This window comes from Glycine soja, chromosome 10 (genome assembly GCF_004193775.1).
Source record: "Glycine soja cultivar W05 chromosome 10, ASM419377v2, whole genome shotgun sequence".
Classification (NCBI taxonomy): domain Eukaryota; kingdom Viridiplantae; phylum Streptophyta; class Magnoliopsida; order Fabales; family Fabaceae; genus Glycine; species Glycine soja.
In genome coordinates, this window is record NC_041011.1 from 32515083 (window position 1) to 32543021 (window position 27939).

General features: G+C 36.0%; 2 protein-coding genes across 2 annotated transcripts; both read left to right on the forward strand.

The window, feature by feature from the left end:
- The first annotated feature begins 2010 nt into the window (after positions 1-2010).
- Positions 2011-5515, forward strand: LOC114371638 (probable L-type lectin-domain containing receptor kinase S.5). Its single transcript, XM_028329011.1, has 4 exons — positions 2011-2440; positions 3282-3986; positions 4470-5252; positions 5352-5515. The coding sequence occupies exons 1-4, from the start codon at positions 2011-2013 to the stop codon at positions 5513-5515; spliced, it is 2082 nt and encodes a 693-aa protein (XP_028184812.1).
- A 2702-nt stretch (positions 5516-8217) lies between these two features.
- Positions 8218-26616, forward strand: LOC114371887 (exocyst complex component EXO70A1-like). Its single transcript, XM_028329193.1, has 12 exons — positions 8218-8624; positions 9148-9243; positions 10283-10488; positions 11228-11488; positions 15813-15951; positions 16027-16239; positions 16996-17201; positions 18076-18273; positions 18378-18477; positions 24908-25020; positions 25109-25255; positions 26181-26616. Exons 1-12 carry the CDS (start codon positions 8463-8465, stop codon positions 26296-26298), a joined length of 1959 nt encoding a protein of 652 aa, XP_028184994.1. The 5' UTR covers positions 8218-8462; the 3' UTR covers positions 26299-26616.
- Positions 26617-27939: the final 1323 nt, after the last annotated feature.

Genomic DNA, 27939 nt, shown 5'->3' on the forward strand with positions numbered 1-27939 from the left:
GCTGGCCCTAAAGGTTTGTTTACAACGACCAAATTACTTCTAAAAGCAGGAGCAAGTGTTTTATCTAAGGACATGTATGTATGGTGCAAATATTGAGTTAGTAATATTGTTGTCTTATAATTCTTTATAATTGCTTGTTGTGTTCATGTTTGATCAATTGGAGCATCACTTATTATTTATAATACAATAATAATAGTTTACTGTCATGTATTGTATTTGGTTTCAATTTTTTCAGAGGTACACTATTTACTTAGTTGTGAATATTATATTAAGGCTCCTCATTCTTTTATTTACTTAATTAGTATTTCTATGCCAATATTTATGAGTTCTAATTTTTTCTACAATTAATGAGGATGTATATGTTATTTGATGGTGAAGATGTTTTGTAGCTCCCTAAATTCTTTCAGCATCTTGGATCAATCCACAAAATATGTGTGAACTTCTTGAGGATGTTAGTGGTGCTACCCTTGGAATTGTTGGTTGTGAAGTTGTAAATAGTTAGACATAAGCTTCTTGTGCAAGTCTACACATGTTAATATTATATGTAAAAATTGTATAGTATTGTTAATGTAAGGATAATATTTCCATCTAGCCCACATTAAGAGATAACATTGTGTTACAATAACCTCAAAGGTTAATCATGGAAAGTTTTAATTAGCAATATTTTTTATTTTATTTTTTGTTTGCAATGAATAAATGCTAGCGTAGTCATTTATCAAGAATTGGGAAATGATGTATGCGTTGTCTTTGATGTTCCATGCATTTTCGGCATTGGAAACAATGATCCATGCAGGTACAAAGTTTAATTAGCAAAAATAAAAATAAAAATAAAAATAAATACGACATCGGTTATGTAATGAGAATTGTCTTAGAAACTAGAGTTTTCTAAGATGGTTTTGGCGACAAAACTGTCTTAGAAAACTTAGTTTACAAGATAATTTTCACATGAAAACTGTCTTAGAAAATTTGGTATCTAAGACAGTTTTCTCGTGAAAATTGCCTTAGAAAACTATTGCTTCTTAGACGGTTTTGGCCCAAAACCTCTTTAAAATGAGACATCTAAAGGGTTTTTAAATGAAAACGGTCTTAGATACCCACATTTAAATACAATTTTCATTTAAAAACCATCTTTAAATTCTGTCTTTTTAATTTTCTTTAAAATAAAAGCTAAATATACAAAGATAACTTGCATTCAAACTGATGTTGAATATGATCTTTTAAGATAATTTTTTAACCGTCGTGAAAAGTGTTGAATTTTTACAATATCTATTACAAAGACGTTAAAAATCATTGTCAAAGGAGTAATAACCGTCATAAAAATTATGTCTTGTAGTAGTGAACATGACGAAATCATAAGATATAAGAAAGTTCCAATGTAATTTCTCATTAATGGGAGAGGAAGAATATTGATGTAAGATTACTCTAAAATAATAGTAAAAAAAAGATTACTCTTGTTCACCCCCCCCCCCCCCCCAAAAGAAAAATCTAAAGCCACCCATATAGTACATAAGTAGTACAGAAAAGGAGCTAATCGGACCTCTTGTTTGGGTTGAAAAACAACTAAGGGTCAAAATTTAAACAACGAAAAAGACAAAACAGGTGTAAATTCCAATGAAGTATATAAGCTCCTTGTCCTTTCTCATATTTGCATGCACCATTGTCCCATATGAGACCCCTCTTTACCAACCCAACAAATAAATTAACAAGAAGCATAAATTCGGTCCAGAAGTCAACTTGTGTGTCAAGTAAAACTCAGAGTGCTACTCTGGCATTGCTCATATTTTAAAAAAGACAAAAATACCCTGACATTGTTGAGTTGGGAAACTAGTTTATCTACATGCACAAGTCAACAATGTTTCCTTTCCTAACAACACAACATTCAAATCACAAAAGAACTTAACACTCCACAATATATATATCTCTCTCTACCTGCACATCAAAAAACATTGACTAAGTAAACTCTTCTAATTAAGTTCAAGGTCTTCAACAACATTCCACAATACAACAACCATGTTCATAATCATGCTTTTGTTGCTCTCTAACTTGATGATCCAACCACAAAGTGGTGCAAGCACTGTAGTTGATCCTAACACTTTCTCCTTTGTTACTTTCACTCCCGAGAGTTGCACCAATGGTGAGTTGCTTTGCATGGGTTCAGCCACCGCTGGAAATGGGTATTTGAGTCTCACCCCAGAGCCACAACAAAGTGGCAATTTAAGTTTATCATTGTCTAACACAACAAACAGTGTTGGAAGGGTTTTGTACCCTCATCCTGTGAAGGTTTGGCCTGCCATTATCTCCACCACATTCACTGTTAGGATCACTCCCTTTTCGGAAAATTCAACCAACGCTGGTGATGGAATGGCATTAGTGTTTGCACAAGATAATAGGCCCTCACCAAATGGCTCTTATCTTGGCATGTTTGATCAGTCTACACAAGGTAAACATAGTATATTTATTTGTTGTATGAAATATCTTGTTTCAAAGTTTTCTGTTTCTGGCCACATATCACCCAATGTATTGGATAAGTCAAAAGATTTTTTTTTTATCAGAATCTTGATGGGTGATGCAAGTAATACCCATTTCATGCGGCCACACATCATACAACTCAAAGAATAGGAGAGGAGTTCCATAGAAAACACTCATTGATTATAATTGATAAAAGATCATGAATGTGTTACAACTTCTAAGCAAGATATGATTAACTAATATCTCTAAAATAAGGGACATGATTTAAAAGAAAAAAAACAAATTACTGGTTTTGTCTAAAAAATTAGAAGAGTTGGAAAAGAAGATGATTAACTAACACATGTTTTTATTGTTTTATTATATAAAAAGGAAACGAGGTAAAAATTGTGTAGGCTTGTGTTTTTTCTTGGTGTGTAACACTATTTCTGGATTTTGAGTTTGGTTTTTTTTTTTGGTCTGCTGGATTTGGAATTTGTGAGTTGTACATATATTGCAACTGCACACATAAGCTCAAATGATTAAACAAGAGCATTCCGAAAACCAACTAAAAGCATAGCGTAAGCTTCTTTTTTTTTTTCCAAATCTAAAATTTCAACTAGTACTCATGACCAAAAATAAGATTTGTTTTAACATTTTGAATTGGTTTGTTTCAATGTGTTTAATACTTCAGCAAGATGCATACTATCCCTATGGTTCTGTGAATGAAATTAACTTAGGTTGTCATGACCCCGAGACTCTTCATTCATTAATGTTGCTGGAAACAAAACAAAACATTTTAGTCTAATGTCTAAACTGAAAATGATGTTGTGTAGGAGGCGGTTTTCAAAAAATAGCTCTGGAGATGGACACTTTCATGAATGAATTTGATCTAGATGGAAACCACATTGGAATAGTCACAACAAGCATAACAAATCCACTTGCATCTGAGAGTCTCAATAGCTCTGGCATTGACCTCAAAAGTGGAAGAGACATTGAGGTCAGAGTTGACTATGATGGATGGAGTAAAATGATTTTTGTCTCTGTGGGATACACTGAGAGCCAATTGAAGAGTGTCCTTAACCATTCAATTAACCTACCTGACATAGTTCCAAGCTCCATTTATGTAGGATTCACAGCCTCCACAGGCAACAACACTTTTCCTGAAAGCCACCAAGTCCTCAATTGGGTATTCACATCAGTGCCACTGCCTATTCTTTCTGTTGAACTCACTAAAGTTGGCACCATCAAGACCATATTGGTAGTTGTCATGGTATGCTTATTTCCTTGCATTTGGATAGCTGCTTCTTTGAGGAGAACATATGTAAGGGCTAAAAAGAAAGGGGATATAGAAAGCCTAACAAAGAAGGCTGCTGATATCCCCAAGGTGTTCACTTACAAGCAACTATCAAGGGCAACATGCAAATTCAGCCAGGAAAATCTTTTGGGAAAAGGTGCATTTGGTAGTGTTTATAGAGGCATCATATTGGACTCTGGAAAAACTGTAGCAGTAAAGAAGATTTCAGCAACTTCTAAGCAAGGTATGTTTTGGTAAATACCACACCTCAAGAAAAGATACTAATAACTGCAATAGATAATGTTGCCATTTAAAAGACTGAGAAAGTGTTCTAGTGATGTGTCATTATTTAAGGTTGGAGGGCAAGTGTGAGTAAGAATTCCCATATAGGTTAGGAATGGTCAAATTGAGCAACATATAAATGATAGGGGCCTACAAACTGTCTTTAGCCCTTAAGATTTTGGGTTGAAAGTGATGTCAAGTTCATTTGTGTGACTGGCTCGTGGTTCATTGATAGGGATCTCCCTTTGAATTTGGAACAAGTGACTTGAATCCATTTTGGCCAACTAGCCAAAAACTATATGCATGGATATGGATTCCATGATTTTGAACCTACTTAAAGTAGTTGCACCTTATTTATTACACCTTCCATAATCTCCCTAAGATTTTGGTTTTCTTCTATTCTTGACCATTTTGTTTTCCCTTGTTTCTTTGGTTGTGTATACAGGTGAAAGAGAGTTCTTAGCTGAAATATGTACCATAGGGCGTCTTAGGCACAAAAACTTAGTGAAGCTCCAAGGCTGGTGCAGCGAAGGTGAGAATCTTCTCTTGGTTTATGATTACATGCAAAATGGAAGCCTTGATCACTTCATAGGCAAGGGCAGTCTGAACTGGCAAACCAGGCACAAGATATTGACAGGATTGGCATCAGCATTACTTTACCTTCATGAAGAGTGTGGAAACCCTTTTGTTCACAGAGATGTTAAGCCTAACAACGTCATGCTGGACTCTAATCACAATGCTCATTTAGGAGATTTTGGACTAGCAAGGTTACTCAAAAATGAAGGTTCAGTGACTACAAATCTAAATGGAACTCTAGGATATTTGGCTCCTGAACTAAGCTTTACCGGGAGAGCTACACCGGAATCAGATGTGTATAGCTTTGGCATGGTAGTTCTTGAAGTCATATGTGGGAAAAGGTTAAACTGGCTTAAGCAAGGGAATAGTTTTGTAGATTCCGTATGGAATTTGCATGCTCAAAATGCGTTGCTTGAGTGTGTTGACCAACGACTAGAGAACAAATTCGATGAGGAAGAAGCAAAAAGGGCATTGATGGTTGGTTTGGCTTGTTTGCATCCTGATTCCATGTTCAGGCCAAGGATGAGAAAAGCGGTGAACATTTTTCAGAGCCCAAATGAACCTTTAATGGAATTACCTGGAGTGAGGCCTACTGGAGTTTATGTATCAGTTTCTTCTAGTTCATCATCAGCCTCCAACTCTAGCTCTAGAGGTGAGTTACAGATCCAATTATCCAGAAAATCATCGGATGGAAAATTCAATTATGTGTGAAGTATGATCAGCAGTAACATCATTTGCAACTACATGCCAGTGATCATTGTCTATGATTACTTACCAGCAAGGTTTTTGGAGCCTCTGCGAACGAAATTTCAGCTGCATTTGTCCACAATTTTCCAGATTATCAAAGATCGCGACGAAACCACAACCTCGAGTGTGACTGCCATTCACCACCAAGTAGTAAATTGGGGAAGATAATTATCATTTTTATTTCCTAAATTCAATTTGAATACATTGACTATTCTATTAAAGACAAAACAAGATTCTTTGGAAAGAATTACAAGTAGGAAAAATATTTTCATAGAAACAAATTTGAATTGTGTATAATCTGCATTTGCATTGACATCCATGTCTATGTATGAGGCATCTTGAGTTTGAGTTTTTACTTGATGTATAAAGTTGACAGAGTTTTTACTTGATTACTTTTAGTGCTCAAAATTTCACTAAAATCTAATGTTATACCCCTTCATTCTGATTCAATTTTATTTACTTCCTAGCTTTTCTCTTCCTATATGCTTATATGATTTTATACATTGCACGTGGGCAACACAATATCAAGGAGTTGCAGTACAAAGCAAGTCAGAATTTAGACGCATTTGGGGGGGGTCAATTTTCTCTTGCAACATTATGCTTTCAATAAACCTATAAGGCTAAAAATGGTCATGCAGAGACTTGTCCTCAAGTTACAACCTTGTATGTAACTTGTAAACAAGAAATAAGAAAATAGCATAATGATAAATTAACAAAGGAAATAGAGGATCAAGGTAATGATAAAACATCAAATCAAATAAATGCGGAAGCATGTTTGGTACTTGACATTGAACAAGGCTATAAATGATTATTGCTTTCTTTGTGGGTCAGGGTAGTTCTTTCATATATTACTTGGATGAAGCATTGAACAAGGCTATAAATGGTCATTGCTTGCTTTGTGAGTTAGAGACTCATGGTAGCATTTTCATATAGTACTTGTCTGAGCATTTTGCAGGTGTTATTTCAAAGAAACAATAGCATATTTTTGTCAGTTACTTTTAGAAATTTTTTGCAAACTAAGTGATTAAGTCTCTAAATTTAAGCATTACCAAATACTCATAAACTAGTACTTAATGTGTCAAATATGTATAAAGTAATTTGTGTCAATAGTTATCTTCAAGCCTTAATAAGATGGAGATCACCAAGATGCTGGTCCCCATGCTAAGAAGCCTATGCATAGCATCACCAATGGTCCTAGAAAGTTTGGTCAGTGTATTGATATCAAATCTTTTAATCAATGACTTCAACCACATGAAGCAGTTTCAAAATCGTAGTCATGAAGTTACCTCCTCAACAGCCGCCAGTGTGTTAACTCATTCTTTCAAAGATGCTTCCGGTTTGGTAGATTAGGAATCACCTGCTTAAAATGATGCATTCAGTTTGCCTATTGATCAGTTCTAGTTTTTCATAACAACAAAATTTATGCAGCATATTAAACCTTAACATACACTAGTTTGTTCTTTGTAACTTAGGCATTCGGGTATCACTTCTCTTTAGTGTATTGGTTCCAATTTTTAAGTTTAATTTGAGAATAACAAACAAGAGGTGGTATTTAACTATAGAACCATGCAAAGTACAAATTTCTGGCAACAAATGAGATACAAAGCAGGTTATGTGACAGCTGATACCAATTCCCAGTTTCGCACAAATTAAATCACTAGTTTCAAAAGATAAGCGGCCTCACAGACAAAACTATAACAAACAATGCTCATTCATCTTTTAATACATCATTTAGAGTTCCAATCCAATTTGCAATTTATCATAGCAGAGAAACTATGCAAAGAACAATTTGAGCTAACCGTATTTATGTAAAAGTGTCCGGTGTATTTGACAAGACAATTAGATATCTTTTAATTTATTAGTTTTAAAATAAATATTATATTTGATTAAAATTATAAAATTTATTAATAATGGTTTAAAAATCATGAATGAAAGAGAAAAAATGGAAAATATATGGTCTCAAATTCTTACTTTTAATTTTCTTTATACGAGATTGAAATTGAAAAGAAATAAAGTTTCATAGGATTTGACATTTTTTAGTCAACATTAATATAAGAGAGCACATTTTGTAAATCAATCTATTTGTTAGGGAATGTAAATCTAATTTATTTTGTTAGTAAATTATTTTTTGTACATATTAAGTGGTTACCAAAATACGAAAAAAACCATAATATATACAAATAAACTCTCAAATATTTTAAGTAGAAAATAACAATTTGAGAGCTTTATCGATCATTAATTATTCTCGTTAAGAAATTCGAACATTTATATAGTAATAATATTCTTTATTTTTTTTCATCATTGGATTCCTATCTAACTATACATGACATGAAGAATAAGAAAAAAAGGATTATAGGTTTTTCTTGCTTGCGCTGGATTTTGAAATATTTTTAAAATTTTCTCTATCTTAACATCTTTAACCAGTGAATAAAAAAATAAACATATCAAATTATCAAAGGAAATGTCCTCTCAATGCTATGAGAGTCACATCGAATATGAATTTAACGGTTTCATGACATTTCATGATATTTTAAATCTAGTTTACGTTCCACAAACAATCCAACCCTTGAATATTTTTAGTAAAGTTCTTATTTTTCAACCACTTTTTTTATTCATAAAATTTAATTCCGAGATCTTATAAAAAAATCGAGCCTATCACTCATACCATCAATCACCCAACGAGGTACAAAAATCAACATGTGTAGTTTTAAACAACCCCATAATGTTACTCTAAAAAAAAAAAAAACTACTCCTATAATGTTTGAGTACGAATTGGTTCTGACTTCTGAACCTAACACTATAAATTAAAGAATTTGTGCAATTAAAATCAGCATAGAACATCACGTGGTATTTATCCATGGTCAGGTAAATTAAAAAAAAATAATTCAAAAGAAGAGAACTACAAACCGACAAGCTAGAGGGGTGGCAAACAGAAGCCAAGAAACGCCACCGAAAGTCCAAAACAGACAAAGTGCGGAAAACTGTTGACAGCACTCTCTAGAGGTGACGTGTTTGCAAGCAATTGCCACTGTGTTGTTTCGTTTCGTGTTCATAGCCTAAGCAAAGCAAAGATACCAAATCAAAATCAGAATCAGAATAAGAAGAAGTCAAGAAGATGGGAATGGCTGTGGCGAGTGATGATTTGCTGAGCGAGAAAGCTGCGGCGATGAGAGCGTCTCTGGAGAGAAGCCAGGCCATCACGGACGACGTCGTTTCGATTCTCGGCTCCTTCGATCACCGCCTCTCCGCCCTCGAAACCGCCATGCGCCCCACCCAGGTCGCTCTCTCCACTCAAAATCGGTTCTTTTGAATTGGGTCTTTGCTAGTTTTCGAAAAAAAAAAAGCTGTTCTTTATTGTGATTTTGACCGTGACGTCAACATTTTTTGACTCTTCGTGACTGAAATTGTTGCTGCATCGGCGCATTTGTCTGCGATTTCTTGCAATATCAAAGATCGCGACGAAATTGTGACTGCAGTCACGAACGGAGACCTTATTTGAGGTCTCTGCTACTGTAGTTGTGGCTGCATTTGTCTGCAATTTCCTGAAATATCAAATATTGTGATGAAAACCGCTACTGCAGCCACGAAAAAAGACCTTACTTGTGGTCTTGGCGACCGCAATTGTGGCCACATTTGTATGCAATTTCCCACAGTATCAAGGATTATGGACTTTATTTCTTGCTTAACTTTTAAGGGACATCTGGGTTTTGCTTTTGCTTCTTTTTCAAGGTACTCACATGTGGTGACTGCTGAATGTGTGGTTTTCTTTTTCTTTTTCTTCTTCTGGTTTGGTTTTGCAGATCAGAACGCATTCTATTCGGAAAGCCCATGAGAATATTGATAGGACTTTGAAGTCTGCAGAGGCCATATTGGCTCACTTTGATCAATATTATCAGGTTCGTTCTTGTGGTGGTTACCATTGTTCGCTGTTTGATTTTTGAATCACTTCATGACCTGCTTCACTCTAAACTGATTTTTTCTTTCTTCTTCTTCTTTTTTTTTTGAAAGATTGTTCCATCCTTTGTTATGGGTATATAAGGCTTTAGAATTTGCTTTTACGTGGCAATGCTTTGTCATGGTCCTCTGCATAATGCTAATGCTTTGTTAATGAAATGCAAGTGTTTCAGAATGAAATCTGACACTGGCATCTGTATCATACAAATTTCTTAAAAAAAAAAAAAGAGAAAATTCCTAGAGAAGTTAGATGAAGAGGAAGAATAAAACTGGTGAACAAGGGTTCTCAATAGCCTAACATAACCCTCCTCTTTCATTTGAACTTGGAACTGATTATGTCAAGATTTGCTAAAAAGCATGACAATGGCAATTACTGCAAATAAATATGATTATATTAAATACAGTGATACAATTCTTGATCCTGATTTTCATAATTACATCATACAGTGAACCTAGACAAAAATTTCCAAACCCATCTTTTGGCTTCTATGCCGATCTATCTAAGTTTTATGGGGAAATGCCCTGTCCCAGATAGAGCCTCTTTTAATGCCTCGTAACAATCATAAATTAGGTGGAAAATGTCTTGAATGAAAATGAAACCATACTGACTAGATGCTAAGAAATATTATAGTGTTTGTTTTATTTATTTTATTTTGCTTCTTGTTGACCATATGCTTGTTTACTTCTTTATATCATTATTTCATTATTCTTTTAGTCCTATTTGATGTGTTAAAGTACTACCCTAGCCCTTAGGTACTATGAAATGAGTTTCTTTCTTTATATTTCTTCTGCTTCTGCTTTACCAACTTAAGGAATTTTACTTTCATTGCCATAAATGTGGTGCAGATATATCGTAGTCATATGATTTGTTTCATTGTGTGTGTGTATATATACATATATATATATATATATATATATATATATATATATATATATATATATTTATTTATATGGTGGTGTTCCCATTGATCTAATATACAGGCAGAAGCAAAAATAGTTAAAGGACCACATGAAGATGTGAAGAACTATCTTGAAGCAATTGATCAGCTGAGAAGAAACATTAGATTTTTTGGCAATAAGAAGGGTTTTAAGAATGATGATGGTGTTGTCATCCGTGCCAACAATTTGATAAGCGAAGCTATTTCTAAACTAGAAGATGAATTTAAGCGGCTATTATCGTCTTACAGGTTTGTATTTAATGTTGTTGATTTTTGACATGTCCAACCAAAAGTTCATTTTCTTGCATGAACTTAATCACTGTTCTTTGTCTCAGGTAAATGTCATTTCATTAGATAAATCAATCTTTAAAGCAAAAATGAAGCAGCAGCCTGGTAATGGTCAGGTCCTTTAACTTCTAGCTGCTAACATATAAGACACTTTTCTCATCATTATTTATTTATATATAATATGAATTTGGTTTTGAACCAAGCCCAATATCATCATATGATCCATGTAGATGATCCCATCTAGTGGGAGAAGACTATTATTGTTGTTGTATAATATGAATGGGATAGGTCTTATAAATAGTATTAATAATATTTGAAATGTAAATATTATAAGAAATTTGAAATGAATGCAATCCATTTTGAAGTTTATGTTGATGTTGCCTCTTGTATCATCCATCTGGTTGTTATACTTAAAAAGGTTTGGTATTTTTGTTGTAGTAGATCTTATGCTTTATAACTTTCAAAGGTTTATTGATTGTCCATGATTCTAGGGTTGGTAACAGCTCAATGGCGTCCTTGATAATATTAATCATAGAAATATCTTCAAATTATGTAGGAAATGGTTTACCTGTCATAGAAGCATAATGTTATGCTTGAGGAACATTTGGCGTTCTGCATGACAAAATGGTTTAGTTTTTTTTTCATTGGTGAAAGTTATATTTATGTTATTCTGCACCATCTCTTATCTGTGTGATTACAGCAAACCTGTGGAACCTGAGCGCCTCTTTGGTTCTCTTCCAAACTCAATGCGACCTTCATCAGCATCACCAGGTCGTGATGGTGATCCTAATGGAAAGAATCATTCTTCTAATGTCCATTATGAGCTACATAAAAATAATGTCGATGCTCTTATATACACACCTCCTATTCTTATTCCACCAAGAATTTTGCCACTGCTCAATAATTTAACCCAGCAAATGGTTCAAGCTGGTCACCAACAACAGTTGCTCAAAACATACAGGTAAATCTCCTTCTCTTGACTGTTTTATTTTAAAAGGAAAAGGAAATTGCCTTACTATAGCCCTCTCTATATGCATATTGCATTAGTAGTCTGAACTGAAAAGTATATTTTCTTTTGAAGCTTTTTATCATGTTCAATCCTGTTAGAAGTGTAGAAAATGATTAAGGATATTTTTGTCAATGAAACTTTGGCCTTAAGTAAGTTGGGATTGATTGACAACTCAATTGTGTCATATAGATATAGCAGTGGGCTAGAGGTAGTACATTTTTCAATCTGCATTATTTTAGGCAATTTCTGGTAGGGAAGGTTTATATTCCTTTCCAGTATGATTGGTGCTTCTTTGTGAGTTTTATATCTGTAAAGTATGTTAGGTGGCGCTTGGTTTGAGTCCTTGTTTTCAATTTTCATTTTCTGTTTTCATTTTCTGAAAACAATTTTTATTTTCAATTTTTTTAGATTTAGAGAATATGTTTGGTTAAGATTTTTATTTTCTCTTTTCAAAAAATCAAAATACCGAATCTTCTCCACCCAGAGTATTTCTAAGCACAAAGGAAAAGAAAACCCTTCTCAGCGCAATCACCAAAAAACCCACCCTCATCAATCGTCATCCACTATCCACACCTTAATCAAATCCCATACTTTTTTCAAGGAACAGATAGTGGGTCTCGTGAAGTTGAAGACCAGGGTCTTTATTGGTGTTCTTGAAGAAAATATGACCACAGAGATGTCGTTAATCTTGTGCAAGACTGTCCGGTTGGAGTCTTGATCTGCCTTCCCATGTGAGCGAAACTGGTCTCTTAACCAAGTTTGAGTGAAGGGGTTGAAGATTGGGGGAAACAGGTTTGGGCGGTGATGACAAGCAGAATGAAGCTGTTGGTGACGGAAAGGGACGTGATGGAGAGAGGTTGCGAGAGAAAAAGGAGATGAAGAAGCAACGGATGTTCTGTCTGGAGACGATGAGTAGAAAGGCTTCAAGGAAGAAAAAAAGAAGAAAGAACGCTCTTGTGATTATATTTACAACATGTGCCACTGATTTTCATTTTATTTGAAAACGTTGAAAATGGTTTTTATCATTTTCAATTTTGTTCCACTTTTTGAAAATATTTTCACAAAAAATGTTTTCTAAATTGAACCAAACATATTTTTAACTTTGCTTTCTGTTCTCACTAAAAATGAAAACAGAAAATGCACAGACTAAGTGCCCCCTTACTGTTTCTGTGTGTTGTACCACGCACCTAAAACCTTTATTTATAATATGCAATGATACATAATTAGGGAAACCAAATAATGAATAATAATGGAGAAATCCCTAATTTTAGCTACACAACCAAATCATATAAAAATCGTATATTTACACTCCCCCTCAAGCTGGAGCATAGATGTCATATGATCCAAGCTTGTTACAAATATTGTCAACTCGAGTGCCAAAATTTTGTGAGCATGTCTGCTAGTTGGTCTTTGGAGCTGACAAAATCAGTGGTGATTTCTGCTGAAAGTACCTTCTCTCGCACAAAGTGACAATCAATCTCTGTGTTTTGTCCGCTCATGAAAGACCGGGTTTGAAGCAATGTGGATAGCAGCTTCATTGTCACATATTAGTCCAGCATCCTGAACATCTCCAAATTTTATCTGTTGGAGAAGTTGCCTAAGCCATGTGATCTCACATGCCGCTGCTGCCATGGCATGATACTTCTGTGTGGTTTGGTGAGGTTGCTGTATGGTTCGTTTGTGTGATCTACAGCTAGTTGGGTTGCAGTATTGCAACATGCAGCAGGGGAAGCTATAATCTGTTCTGTTGTGGTGCAGCTTAAAAAAAGTTGCATGTGGTTGGTATTATACATTGTGCTGCAACTTAAAGGAGGCCGTGGATGTTATCAAGTCCAATATTAGGTCTCTGTCTTCTTTGATTGATGGGTTATGCTATATGTTTCTTTTCTTCCTATTCTGTTTAGGGTTTTGTATGTGTTACAAAAGTTAGGATTTTTTTGGATATTTTTTATTCTGTTAGGATAAGAATAAGAGTTGTCTTCGCTTTTATTTTTCCAGTTTCCCTTGATGATCTGAGGAGTTGACTCAAGATGTTTCTAGAGACATCTGCTGTCCTCCCTGTGTATTTACAGCCGTAATTTCCTGCTGAGAGTAATAAATGAAAAAAACTGCAGTTGAATAACTTTTAACCGATTCAATTAACACTAACTATAGACTGCAGTTGAATGACTGCAGGTCTATACTACACTACCCTTACTACACTCAGGTTAATATTCACGAAGTTAAACTAAAATTTTTCTAGACTGGGCACAAACTGTGAAGCTTATAAATTATAATAGGGTAAAAAGGCAAGCTTGGACTCCTTAAAGAGACAAAAAAGAAAAAAAAACAGAAAAATGATGCAGATTTGTGTGAAACCGTGTTTACTGTAATGTTGTGTATGATCACACAACCTTTATTTAGTAATGACTAAATATAATAATGAGTAATAATGACTAAATCACTAATTTCTATCTAATCATAATAACAGAGTAATATGTAATCTTAACACTCCCCCTCAAGCTCGAGCATATATGTCTTATGAATTGAGCTTGTTACAAATGTGGTCAACCCAATAGAAACTAAAGGCAGTTCGGGTTGTGTGGTTGCCCCGGATAAACATGGCTCAGCGGTAGCCAACAAAGGCTTGCAGTGACGATAGAGATTCATGTAACGCTCACCGGAGATGTGTCAAGCGTCATGTGCGTGAACTTCACGTGCCAGGGCCCTGCATGGGGCCACATGCGGCGGCAGCGTTTTGAGTTGACTGCGCACAGGGATGGTGTGGTGGTCTTTGGCGATGGTGAAGGGCATTGTTCACTCGTGAAAAAAGCAAAAAGATCCACCAGGGAGGCCTTGAGGTGGAGGGAGAGAAGATCAGTGTGATGCTAGTCGAAGATGCGTCACACGTCGTGTGTGTGAACTTCACGCGCCATGGCCCTGCATGAGGTCGCGTGCAGCGGTGTTTTGAGTTGGTTGCACACGTGGACAGTATGACGGTCATCGGCGATGGGCGACAGTGGTTGAAGGTAAGCTTCGACGAAAAGGATTAGAAAATTTGCCAAACAAGGGCAGTCACGGGGGTACTGTTCACCGCGAAGACGGGCTCTGCGAAAAAGAGAAAACAAAGGAAAACAAGGATACAAAGGAACACCCCCTAAAACAGCGCGAATTGGGCCCAAACTCTAGGGTTATGGTCCCACAAAAGGGGCGATGCAAAGCGCGACCTGAATGAACGCGGCCACACACTGTTTAGCTTTCTGGAAAAGAGGTGCATGGGAGCACATGTCAAGTCCGATGGTGAGGTGCCGACACGGTCTGTGTAGCTCGGCGGATGGCGCACCGAACGAGGTAGGTGACAGTCGAAGGGTCGTTGGAAAAGTTTCCGACAACCGGTGATTGTGGTTAGAGAAGGCAATGTAAAACGGGAAAAAGCTCTGTCGGGAAGCGAAAACAGGTTGTTGGATAAGAGGGCAAAGCAGAAAGGTTCACTAGTGACAGTAGGTCCGCGGTGGAGTACAATTTTCGTTATTCCTCTATCAAGAATAACCTAAGCTCTAACTACCGTATAGCGTTTTACTATGTAATGTTGTGTGTCGTGTATGACTACACAACCTTTATTTATAATGAGTAAATAGGATCAATATTGATTACATAGGTTCAATCTAATAATGAGTAATAATGACTAAATCACTAATTACTATCTAATTGTAATAACAAAATATGTAATCTTAACTATTTGCAACATGGTCTAGAAAATTCCGTTGTTTGGTTGATTAATTCTATGGAACAAACAATTGGTAAGCCGTTTATATTTGTTTTGACAGCTAAGTGTAGGACTGTCAGCATCATCTCTGACTTGGAAAAAAATTCATGAGACTTGTTGTGTATAATTCTCAGAAAATTGTTTTCTGCAGAAAAAAGTTGTAAGAATCTGTCTTTTGATACTTCCTTACTGGTGTTTTATTCAGAGTGTAGCTGTTGGTAACTTTCTTGCTGCATTTATGGGTTGTTTGTGTAGCAATCAAAGAAGAGTTATGCATATGTTATTAGAATGTCAATTTCCACCATTACTTTGTTCATATTTCTACTTTTATTGGATGGACAAGTATACTTGTTCCCCTGCATAACGATACGATATGTGTAATTATTTATTTTATGTCCACATGCTAAAGACAATTACAGTCATCTATGAATTGTATGCCTCCTATCTCCTGTTTGAAGTGTGTTAAACGTTATCACTGTAACTAATATTACTATTGCTATGATCATGATTTTCATCTTTATTATTGTTCAGAGATACCCGTTCTAAAGTATTGGAAGAAAGCCTTCAAAAGCTTGGTGTTGAGAAACTCAGCAAAGATGATGTTCAAAAGCTACAATGGGAGGTTTTGGAAGCCAAAATTGGAAACTGGATTCATTTCATGCGTATTGCTGTAAGACCACTGTCGAATTTGTTTACATATTTTTTATTTTTTTTTTCATGTAAATATGCTATTGTACTTGAACAGGTCAAATTGTTGTTTGCTGCTGAACGGAAAGTTTGTGATCAGATATTTGAAGGATTTGACTCACTTAGTGATCAGTGTTTTGCTGAAGTAACTACAAACAGTATTTCCATGCTACTTAGTTTTGGAGAAGCAATTGCCAAAAGCAAGAGATCACCTGAAAAGTTATTTGTACTTTTGGACATGTACGAAATATTGCAAGAGATTCATGCAGAGGTATTAGCTTTTAACATCCAAATTCTTGAATCTTTTTGTTTACTTTTTGCAACATATATGGACTGAAAATTGAGAATTCTATAACTTAGATCATTCAGAATGTCTGGACTATCTTACTTTGTTACTATGTTATGCTATATTATGAAGTTGGAATGAATGTTATTATTTTATGATATTATATTTGGTTTGGATACTATGATTATGTATTTTTAATATTATTATGGTACAAGGTAAACTCATATAACTGAATATAAAAAAGCCTATTTTAAGTATACACGGAAAGCCTTTGACATATGGCTTTAGTGGATGAAAAGTTAGTTTATGATTGTTAAAAGTCGTTATTTAGAATAAAAGGGTTTTAGTATGTATATGGGCATGACCATTTGCTTTTATATACTTAACCATAGTAATACAAATGTGGGTAGCTACACATTGTAGTGTACCCAATTATAGTGTACTCATATGTCTCGCTTTTTTCTACAATAATCAATCAAAGCATTATACTTTTCTCCTCATTAGAGTGGGGGTCTCTTGCTAGTTATTACTCCCAACAGTTTTTCATTCAACCTGTGATAGAATTTCACATTAGCCATGGCAGTAATGATGTCACAAGTTCAAGATGTCTGATATATATGGGGTGTTTAGGATATGCAATGTAGGTTTTAGTGGCTGTTTTGCATGTGGTTAATAAGCAAATTGGAGGCATATTTCCATTGTTGTAACTTATTATCAACTTTTACTCCGGATAATTTGCAGATTGAAATACTCTTTAAAGGCAGAGCTTGCACTAAAATAAGAGAAGCTGTAATGGGTTTGACAAAACAGCTTGCACAAACAGCCCAGGAGACCTTTGGAGATTTTGAAGAAGCAGTTGAGAAAGATGCTACAAAGACTGCAGTAACTGATGGAACTGTCCATCCTTTGACAAGCTATGTGATTAACTATGTGAAGTTTTTATTTGAGTAAGTTCATTTCTGCTGTATTCTGCTTCAAATTCTCGAGCGCACTCATGAAGTTATGTCTAGCATTGTATATTGTTTTAATTGGTGAGAAAGCTGCGTCTTTATTTATCTAGGAGGTGTAGAATTTTAGGTTTTCTTATTTATTTTATGGGTACAGCTTCTTTCTTTAATTTCTTTTGCCAATTATCTTCACTTGTTTGTATTTATTTGTTTAGAAGGTATACTAAAAATTAGTTATAGACTTGTGGGAGTTGGTTCATGAGTCCTAAAACTCTTGCGAGGAAACTAATGTTACTTGGCTAGAGCAAAATAGAATTTGGAGGTATATAAAGGTGATGTGTTTTGGTAGTTGGTACAGGTTTGGATAAACATTTAGCTTGCATGTGCAAGAAAGATGATTCCTAGAATGTGTATCGTCAATAATGTATATGTATGGTCTCCTACAAAGAATAAGCAGGGAGCTGCTGAATATTGCATAATATTTCCCAATGCCGATAAGATCAATTGTGACTGTAAAGGGTACTGTGCTGCAGCATGCCTTTACTTTTACAAATTTTGTCTTCAACTTTGTCAGATCTTTACCAAATCATCCTGTTGATTATTCTATTGTACGAATTTCAAAATTCCAACTCTTTTTGAACTGAATTATATTTTCCATATCTATTGATGTTTCAATGAAAGAATTGGGAAGTCTCATGCATTAATTCTAAATCAAGTGAAATTACTTATCAACCATTCAATTTCTCTCTTTTTATGCAAGGATAATGCTTAAAACTTGTGCACTTTCTCCTTTATTTGTGTTTGTAAATTGTGCCTCTATTTATTTGAGATCTTGACATATTTAACCATACCAAAATTCATTAAATATTTGCAGCTATCGATCTACTTTACACCAACTTTTTCAAGGAATTGAAGGTGAAGGTGATTCTTCACAGCTAGCATCTGTGACAATGCGGATATTGCAAGCTCTTCAAACCAATTTAGATGGGAAATCAAAACAGTATAGAGACCCTGCTTTGACACATCTATTTCTCATGAACAATATTCATTATATTGTCAGATCAGTTAGGAGGTATTTCATTCACATGTCGCGGTTTTAATTTCTCTGAAATGTGAAGTTTACTGTATTCTCTGCTAGTTCAAATTTATTGTTCTCCTAATCTTCTTCTACTTTAGGTCTGAAGCAAAGGACTTGTTGGGGGATGATTGGATACAACGGCATAGGAAGATTGTGCAACAGCATGCCAATCAATACAAAAGAAATGCTTGGGCAAAGGTGCGTTTCCTATTGATTTTTATGACTACTATGTATGCCTTGCAGCTTTCTTGGATGTTTAGTTTTTTTGTTAGAACTGAAGATTATTAAGAAATGCAAATGGTTATGATTCATATTTTAGTAGATTGAGATAAAATTGCCTAGTGTTTGCTTCCATGTGAAGTGGATCTTTATGAATTTTGTTGCATAATTTCTTTTTGTTCACTTTTGGAAATCTGATGCCATTTGAATTGTGACTGTACGAGGGAAATAAAAACAAAAAAAGGCATGAGAATTCTGCCAGCTTAATCTTTCTTTATTTAACCATTATATTGTTTGAAATAGAGAAAAGCCTAATTTTTTTTTTGATCGGCAAAAATAGATATATATTATAAATAATAGAGAAAGCAGTACAACTGGTACTGATTTACATACAGCCTAGCATCAACCGGAGCAGAACTGTGGTTAACTAATACAGTATACAGAACAAGTATTAGGGAACCAAAGCTCTGGCTGTAAACTAGGTAACCACCCACACACAGGATCTGTAAAGTTTATATACTATTCCTCCCCTGATTACAAAAAGCATCCCTAATACTGTTAGACCAAGAGTGAAATGGGATATCAAATCCTTTTTCCAGGTTTTTAAACCAGGTCCAGCAGAAGAATAAGGCATCCTTCATCAATTTATGACCATTGAAACTTTCATTTAGGAATACAATCCTATTCCTATAATGCCAAATACACCAAGTGAGGGCAATCCACCAACTCTGCCATCTTTTACCCCTAAAACCATCAGAATTACAATAAGAAAGTTGAAGGAAATGGTTTTTCGGGATTTCTGAGAATGCCCCCACAATATTTCCTCCTCATGATTTCTGCAAAATGGGCAGCTAGCATCATTTATTTCCACACATCTTCGTAAATTGTTCCTTGTAGGCAATCTGTCTTGTATTAATCTCCAAGCAAAGATTGAGACTTTACTTGGCATTTTTAATTTCCATATTGCTTTAAACACTTCATCCTGAGTCATAGATGACAAGACTCTATTGGGAAGCATATAAGCATTTCCCGCTGAATACTTCCCACTTGAATCCCCTCCCCAAGTCTAAGTCTTGTTGCTGCATTTGTACTTCCAAACTCTGTATATCCTCCATAAAATTTGCAGCTGCAGCTATTTCTGCTTCCAGTAAAAACCTCCTCCACTGGAGTTGCCATTCCCAACCTGTGTTTGTTGTTATCCCCATTTGCTGAACTTGTTGTTGAGAAATCTGATACAATCTTGGATACTTCTCCTTCAGCGACACTTCATCCTCCTTCCAAGCATCTTCCCAAAACAGCACCTTTGAACCACTTCCTATTTTCCATTTTATGTTTCTATTAAACCAGCTCCCTTCCTTCGTCAAATTGAAAATGAAGCTTAGGTCCCTCCACCTTATAAATTCTCTATTGAATCTTCTTGTCTCATCTAGATTCCGCCATCCTCCATATTTTGAATTCAGAACTTGTGCCCACAGTCCACCTTGACGGTGAAACAAGTTCCAATGCCATTTCCCAAGTAAAGCGTAGTTGAACTTGCTCAAATCCCTAATACCCATGCCCCTTGCCTCCTTTGGCATATAGACTATTCCCCAGCTCACCCAAGTGATATTTTTATGATCTAAGTTTCCTCCCAACAAGAACCACCTCTGTAGCTTTACCATCTTGTCCATCACCTTCTTCAGCACCCTGAAAAAAGAGAAGTAGAAAATTGGGATCGAGTTCAAGATTGACTTTATCAAAGTCACTCCTCCCCCGAAAGAGAGATATTTTTGTTTCCATTTTGACAATTTTCTTTCACATTTTTTAACTATTGCGTCCCATGTCTTTCTACGCCTTGGGTTTGCCCCAATAGGGATACCCAAATAAGAAAAGGGTACTGATAGCCTTTTGCAATTTAAGTAGCAGCACTGTTAATAATGTTCAGTCGTCCCAAACGCCCCAAAATTACTTTTGGCAAAATTAATCTTCAATCCCAACACTAATTCAAACATCTCAACATCACCTTGATTGCTTTGACATTCTCCATCATCGCTGACCCAAAGAAGACTATGTCGTCTGCATATTGTAATATATGCTAATGTCTACATTATTACTCCCAACCTTAAATCCTTCAAATAAATTCCTTTCCTGTGCTTTCCTCATCAAACCGGTTAATCCCCCAGCTACAATGTTGAATAGGAAAGGGGCTAGTGGGTCCCATTGCCTGAGATCTCTCTGGGGAATGAACTCAGCTTTTGGGCGCCCATTGGCCAAAATAGAAATAGAAGTTGATTCCAGGAAACCTTCGATCTATGCAATCCATTTAGGACAAAAACCCATCCTTTTCATCATATATAATAGAAACTCCGAGCATACAGAGTCATACGTCTTTTCATAATCAACTTTGAACACACGACAACTTTTATTTTGTCTTTTTACTTCATCAACCACTTCATTGGCTATAAGGACATTGTGCAGCATATGTCTCCCTTCAACAAAAGCAGGTTGGCATGACCTTCTTCAATCTTCTAGATAACACTTTGCCCACAATTTTATACACACTACCTATTAATGAAATAGGTCTATATTTATTTAAACTCTGGGGATCATAGACCTTAGGGATTAACACTAAGAATGATGCATTACCCCTTTTCAAAAAAACTCCATTAACATGGAATTCATCCAAAAAACGGAGCAAATCTGATTTGATATCATCCTAAAAATCCTTAATAAATTTGGAATTTAAACCATCCGGTTCAAGACTCTTCTCGCTGCCACATTCCCACACCGCATCCCTCACCTCATTTTCATCTAATCGAGCCACCAGGAAATTATTGTGTTGCTGTCCAATGGATTTAAAACTGACCCCATCTAATTTCGGTCTCTCCTACTCAGATTCCTCAAATCTCGAAGAAATTCTGAATTTCTTCTTTGACCCTACATGGCTCCACTATCCAGCAACCATTAACAAACACACCTTTAATCGTATTGCTTCTACGCTTCCAATTTACAGTCATGTGGAAGAACCATGAATTGTAGTCACCTTCCTTAATCCATGTAGTCCTTGCTTTTTGCCTCAAAATTGACGCATTTCAGTGTGCTGCTACCCACAAATCCTCTTGTAGTTGCCTTCTCAATTTTATTTCTTCAGCCGTCAGTTGTCTGTCATCACCTTCTACTTCCAGCTTGTTAATCTCCCACTTTAACTTCTTATTTTCTGCTGGATGTCATCAAACTGGGTTTTGTTCCATTCTTTTAGCCTTTGTTTTAGTCTCCCAATTTTTTCTTTTAAGACAAAACCCCCCTAGCCACTTACTGGAGTCGCTAAGGAGTCGCTATCCAACTATCATGGACCACCTTCCTAAATGATCTGTCCCCTAACCAATAGTCTAGAACCCGAAAAGGTTTCGGGCCCCAATTAGCAAACAAAAATTTGAACAAAATTGGACAATGGTTAAAAAAAATTGTGGTCCATTATAAATTGTGTGCTTCCTTGCCATTTGGCAAACCATTCTGCAGATACAAGCACTCTATCCAATCTACTTTTGGCAGTTCCATTTGGTTTGTACTAGGTGAACTTTCTCCCTACACAGGACACATCCTCAACCTCTAAGTTAGCTATCCATTCATTAAACTCCTATATAATTCCTTCATCTTGCATCCTTTGAGAAATACCCACTCTTTATTTCTAACATTGTTAAAGTCTCCTAATATACACCATAGCCCCCCCATAATTGCACTTCTTAGCTGTCAGATTTGTTCCCACAGATTTCTTTTCAGAATTGTATTCCAAGGCGAGTAAATGTTTACAATTATCACTTTTGCACCATTTGCCGCCCATGTTCCTTCTAGGTAAATGAAACCACTTCCCTTCAGTTTCTTCTCTACTTTAAATACTTCCTCATTCCAAATGCATAGTAGTCCTCCAGCACTATTACATGTTGGTTGCATCTCCAAGCTGACACCATAGTTACCCCACAAAGCTTGGCATACATTGTTTTCTATGACTTCCTTCTTAGTCTTTTGTAAACATAACTTATCTACCATTTCTTTTGTCACCAATTTTCTGATTGAAGCCCACTTTATCCCCCTCCCCGACCCCCTTATGTTGTGTGTTATAATCTTCATTAATCACCTTCACTGTTTCCCATCCTCTGAACTTCTCCCTTATCCCTTTATTTCATGCTGACCATTTTACCCACCATTAATCCTTCCTGGTCGCGGCAAGTAATTCCTAGTTGTTTTGGTCCCGTTTATTTCCTCATGGATCCCATTTATTTTCTTTCATGCTGACCATTTTACCCACCATTATCCCATTTTATTTTCCTCATGGATCCCGTTTATTTCCTTGGGCCCATGTTCCTTTTTGTACCCTTTGCTACTTGAATATACTTTCCAACTACGATCAGGCCCTTTCGTACCTAAGCAAGAATGGGAAACAAGATCAGGCCCATTCATACCAGAGCCCAACAGCTTGTCTGTGTGCCTTTGTCTCTGAACAGTGTTTTTAAAGTGTTTCCCATAAGTGAGCATATATCTTCTCTTTCCTCTGACTCATCATGTACATGTACCCCTTTCCTCTGACTCATCATGTACATGTACCCTCTTTAATTCAAAATTGTGATTTATGAATGGACCATTTTCTTCCCTATATTTTCCATTCTCATATCTATTTTGAGTCTTCTCTCCACCAGTCACAGCATTACCCACTATTTTTGCATCAGCCTCTATAGACCTTTCCTCCTGATTTCATCCCCCTTTTCTGTTGCTATCCATATCTCCCTGCTGGCACCCCTGAGTGTGTCAGTAATCTGCCGAAAGAGTGTAGTGCATTGCCGTCATGTCTCGGGACTTTGTCATTAGACCTAGGATGGGTGGGTCCTGGTTAATGCCCATTGGTTCTTGCACATTGCATTGACCGCAAGACCAAAGGTTCTTCCCACTGTTTTGCGTCTGTTTACCCCCCTCCACACCCACCACCATGGGTATCATTGGAGACTCTCTTTCATGTAGTGTTCCTCTTGACAGCAAGCTTAGCACCACATCACTTTAATCTAACGATATTTCCTCTGATGACCCTTCTAAGTACCCCATGTTGCATCTGCATCTGTTTAGATTGTAACACGTCTCCTCAACAATATGTACCACGTTATCAACCCCGTTAATGGACACCAGCACATTGTGGTTGATTGTTGGGATCTTCAACGTTGTCGTCAAAGTCCACCACTTCTCCCACTGCCACCACTATCTTCTTGATATTCTCCAGGTCCCATACATGTAATGGGATTCCCCAGCACATGGAATGTCCCCTTGGCTGTTTATTTATAGCAATCAATGTTTAATTACAGTAATAATCTAATCCCTTAATTGTAGGGATAATAATCAAGCAAAATCAATTACATAAAAATAGTAACTAGGAAACTAAATCAATAACGTTAATAAGGAAACAATCCTAATGTAAATAAGGAAACAATCATATCAGAATGATATCTTAACAAGAACAAATTTGATGAAAAATTAAATCTTTAAGGGGCTAACTTCGTGACAAAAACTTTAGAAGAAAAAGTGGTGACACTAATCAAATCATTGGACATACTTGCATGTTAAAAACTTTAGAAGAATAAAGTGGTGACACTATAATCAAATCATTGGACATACTTGCATGTTAAAAAACTACTGAAGTTTATATTTATGGCTTGGAATCCAAGAGTACTGTTAGGAGTCCCACATTGAGTAGAATAAACTACTTCGTGTGGTACTTAAGCCTTGAGGTTCTCCAACCTAAGGAACTAGTCTTATGGGTTGGGCTCTCCTCTTGTGTTTAAGTCCTAACATTTGGTGTTCTAGTTGAGAGTCGGGCCACAGAAAGGGCTACCTATGGGCTGGATTAAGGCATAAACCAAATACTGATAGATGAGTGAAGCTGTCCTAGGGAAAAGGGGTACCACCAGGTCAATGTCGATAGAGGGAAAGTTAAGCCTTGAGGTTCTCTCACCTTATGGACTAGTCTTTTGGTTGGGCTCTCCTCTTGTGCTCAAGTTCTACCAATTGGTACCTAAAAGCAACGTGGGAGGATGTCACTGCCATTCAGACCCTGTTACCAGAGTTCAACCTTGAGGTTCTCGCACCTAATGGACTAGTCTTAGGGAAAGCTGCCGTGGATGTCGGCAATGTTAGGAGTCTCTTTCTGAATTTTGTAGTTTTTATTAAATTTTAACCAATAATAGTATGTATGGTTGAAGAGTGTGTTGCTATCACTCATCTTCTATCAATTTCTTTGTTGATAAGTAATTTCTTCCTTTCAGTTAAATTTTTGTTTTGACCTTTATGCACGCAACTTAAAGCACAATGTCATCCCAATCTCCATTGGTTGGCAATTACTTGACAAGGTACTGTACCATTTCTGAAGTTTTATTCTTTCCATTGGCAGATTCTTCAGTCCCTCTCTATTCAGGGCCTCATCTCATCAAGTGGTGGTGGTAGTAGTAATGCTGGTGGTGATGCGGGCAGTAGTGGTGCTTCAAGAACAATGGTTAAAGACAGGTAGCTTTTGTGTTGCTTCCTTATGGACTTTATTTCAAATAAAGCATTTGCCCTTTCTTTTAACACGTCAAGGTGTTTATGTTCTTAGGTTCAAGACATTCAATACTATGTTTGAGGAACTTCATCAGAAACAATCTCAGTGGACAGTACCAGATGCAGAGTTGCGAGAGTCTCTTATTCTTGCAGTTGCTGAAGTCTTGCTACCTGCCTATAGATCATTTGTGAAACGTTTTGGGTGCGTATTCTCCTTTTAACCAACTGTTTGAATTATAGCAAGTATACTCTTTTTAACACACTCTAAACTATTAGCTGAAATTTATTAGAAAGTAGAAACTACAATATCAAGAGACTCGTTATACTAGGAGTGGGACCCCCATAATTTTGTAATTCTTGACAAAATTTCATGTAATAGTTAAGAGTGTGTTAGAGAGTGTTGCTAGCATTTCGGTAACTGTTTTATATGATTGCATCGTTTACTCAATTGGTCAAATCGCACTCTGACCACCCCTGGTAAATGCCATCGTTGACAAAATTCCATCTAATGTGTTGTTTTTTAGTCCAATTTAGTGTGAACTAGCTTCTTTTGGACAATTGTTTTTCTCTCCAGTGATTCTAAGCATCATTGATAGCAGTTTTGAACCCTTACTGTTAGATACGAAGATTTTGGGTGATGTTCCAAAGTCAGACTAAGACAATAGGGGGAGATAAGGTGTTAAAAAATAGTTGCCAATGATAGTGAAAATGGCAGAGGAAAAATGTTCTTGGGAGGCTCATAGAGTCATAGATGCTTATCACTACTAAGAGGTTCATTTACATTTAAAATAGTAAAAAATATAACATCTCATCTTTAAGTGAAGTAGTGTAATTTTTAGAATCAGAGGGGAGGACTGTAATTTAAGTATCTTTGAGAGTGTGTAGTGTATCCTAATCAGTTTATCTTTACTTTATGGGAACAAGTATCCATGGATGTGAAATAATGTCTTTTCCTCCTTCGCAAATAAAGTAAATGATTTTTCTGACAGTTTTATCTAGTTACCAGTTCATTCCTTCTTCAACACCTTGAGGGTTAATTTGTTGGTATTGTCTTGTGGTTTTGGTATGAGCTATTATTTAGCTATATAAATTTATTAAATTATAACTGAGATCCTTGTGCTTTACAGGCCACTAGTGGAGAATGTAAAGAGTACTCAGAGGTACATCAAATACACTGCTGAAGATCTAGAGCGAATCTTAGGTGAATTTTTTGAAGGAAAAAGCATGAATGATAACAAGCGGTAATTGGAGTCAGTCATGTGGGAGGTAGGCTAGTTTGCCTCTGCATCATGGTATTTAGAGGTTAATAGGATCTAGATTTTACATTTAGCACATATGGACTTTTTAATGTCTTAGTTTATCTCTTTTGAGATGCATATATATGTAATATGGGATTGGTGCCCCCATCAAACTTGGTGAGGTCAAAGGTCATAAAGTTCAAAGCAGAGAGGAGAGGGATTATATAGAAGGAAACTGTTATAGTATTTAGATAGAATAAAAATATATGTAACAAGTGATATAAACTATATTTATATTATATAGAAGAGGTAAGCATGGAAGCTACTGGAATGTGATCTAACATAATCAGAAATGATGGCTAAGTATGTTACAATAAATAAGCCACCTAACAAACTAACCTATGCTGAATCCACGAGCTACTATGCAACTATGATCTTCTCATTTTACATGTTTGGTTTCACGTTTAAGACTCTCTAATATGCATCTTCCAGAGGCTACAAATTGTAGCTTTTTGCAATGTTTTGTTGAATGATTTTTGTATCGGGATCAAACCCAGTTTGTTATGAACTAATTGTAAGACAATTACCATACGGACTGAGGATGCCAGTAGCTTCTGCAACGTTTATTGGTATTTGACGCAGTTTCATTAGATAACGTGCATAACCAAAACACATTCACTATCTTTGCCCCCTTCAACAGCACAAGCAGGTAATGTCAACAAGTTAGCTTGGCCACTAATGGGGACTTAGAACTTGTTGCTTTTCAGATGTAAGACGTATATTGTTTTACTTTACTAACTCATTAAGATTCGAATTGTCATTATTTTATTTCAAGAAATTTTTATAAAAAGAGATGCAAAAAATAAAAAAGTGTAGGGATGGTAATGGGGTCAAGGTGGGTGTGGGTTTCACCATCTGTCCCCATTTTTTTAGCAAGTCGCTGTGTGGTAATGAATATCAAAGGATATATGGGATATTTACTAGTTTACAAATTATAAACAAAACAAATATCATATAATACAATAGTAGGACATTATATTAACACCACTTAATATAACTATTATTTTTTTGTAACTTTAAAATTTCAAATAATATATCAAGTTTATTTATTTTGTAATAATCGATCTAAGTAATCTTTTTTGTTGCAAGAATAATAATAAATGTTACAAAGTAAAAGAGAGTTTTTATCTCATATCTCAAAATGATAGAAAGACCATGGTACACGTAATTTATTTAATAGAAAATTCTTTTTATATAAATAAACTGGGTTTCTGGAGACGGGATATTATGATACTAGCCTTCATCCAACAATCATCTATCTTTAGAGTGTTGCTAGGTGCACCCAGCATTTTTGTTGGTGCACCCAGCAAACCTATTAAATGCTAAAATTGTCCCTACCACCTTTCTTCTTTAAAAATGTCATTTTTTTTCCGAAAAAGCTTTTTGCCTCTATTTTCAAAAAGCTTTGCTTCTCGTTTTCTCTTTTTCGTGCGGCATTGCCTCTGGTTCGTGGGGGTAGCAACGTTGAGCGCAGCGGTGAAGGTGAAGTTTCCGGCGTCAAGCTATGCGGTGGTCGGTGGTGGCAAACGAGGTACGCAGATGGTGTTTGTTCGTCGCGGACGTATGGATGACTTCCGGATCAAGTTGA

Excerpts from the sequence above, each read along its gene's own strand:
- LOC114371638 (XM_028329011.1), top strand. The coding sequence starts at position 2,011 with ATGTTCATAATCATGCTTTTGTTGCTCTCTAACTTGATGATCCAACCA. Across the intron at positions 2,441-3,281 it reads GTTTGATCAGTCTACACAAG|GAGGCGGTTTTCAAAAAATA; the intron begins GTAAACATAGTA and ends GATGTTGTGTAG. Across the intron at positions 5,253-5,351 it reads CTCCAACTCTAGCTCTAGAG|TGATCATTGTCTATGATTAC; the intron begins GTGAGTTACAGA and ends ACTACATGCCAG.
- LOC114371887 (XM_028329193.1), top strand. The coding sequence starts at position 8,463 with ATGGGAATGGCTGTGGCGAGTGATGATTTGCTGAGCGAGAAAGCTGCG. Across the intron at positions 17,202-18,075 it reads TATGTGAAGTTTTTATTTGA|CTATCGATCTACTTTACACC; the intron begins GTAAGTTCATTT and ends AAATATTTGCAG. Across the intron at positions 18,478-24,907 it reads AAAGAAATGCTTGGGCAAAG|ATTCTTCAGTCCCTCTCTAT; the intron begins GTGCGTTTCCTA and ends TTCCATTGGCAG.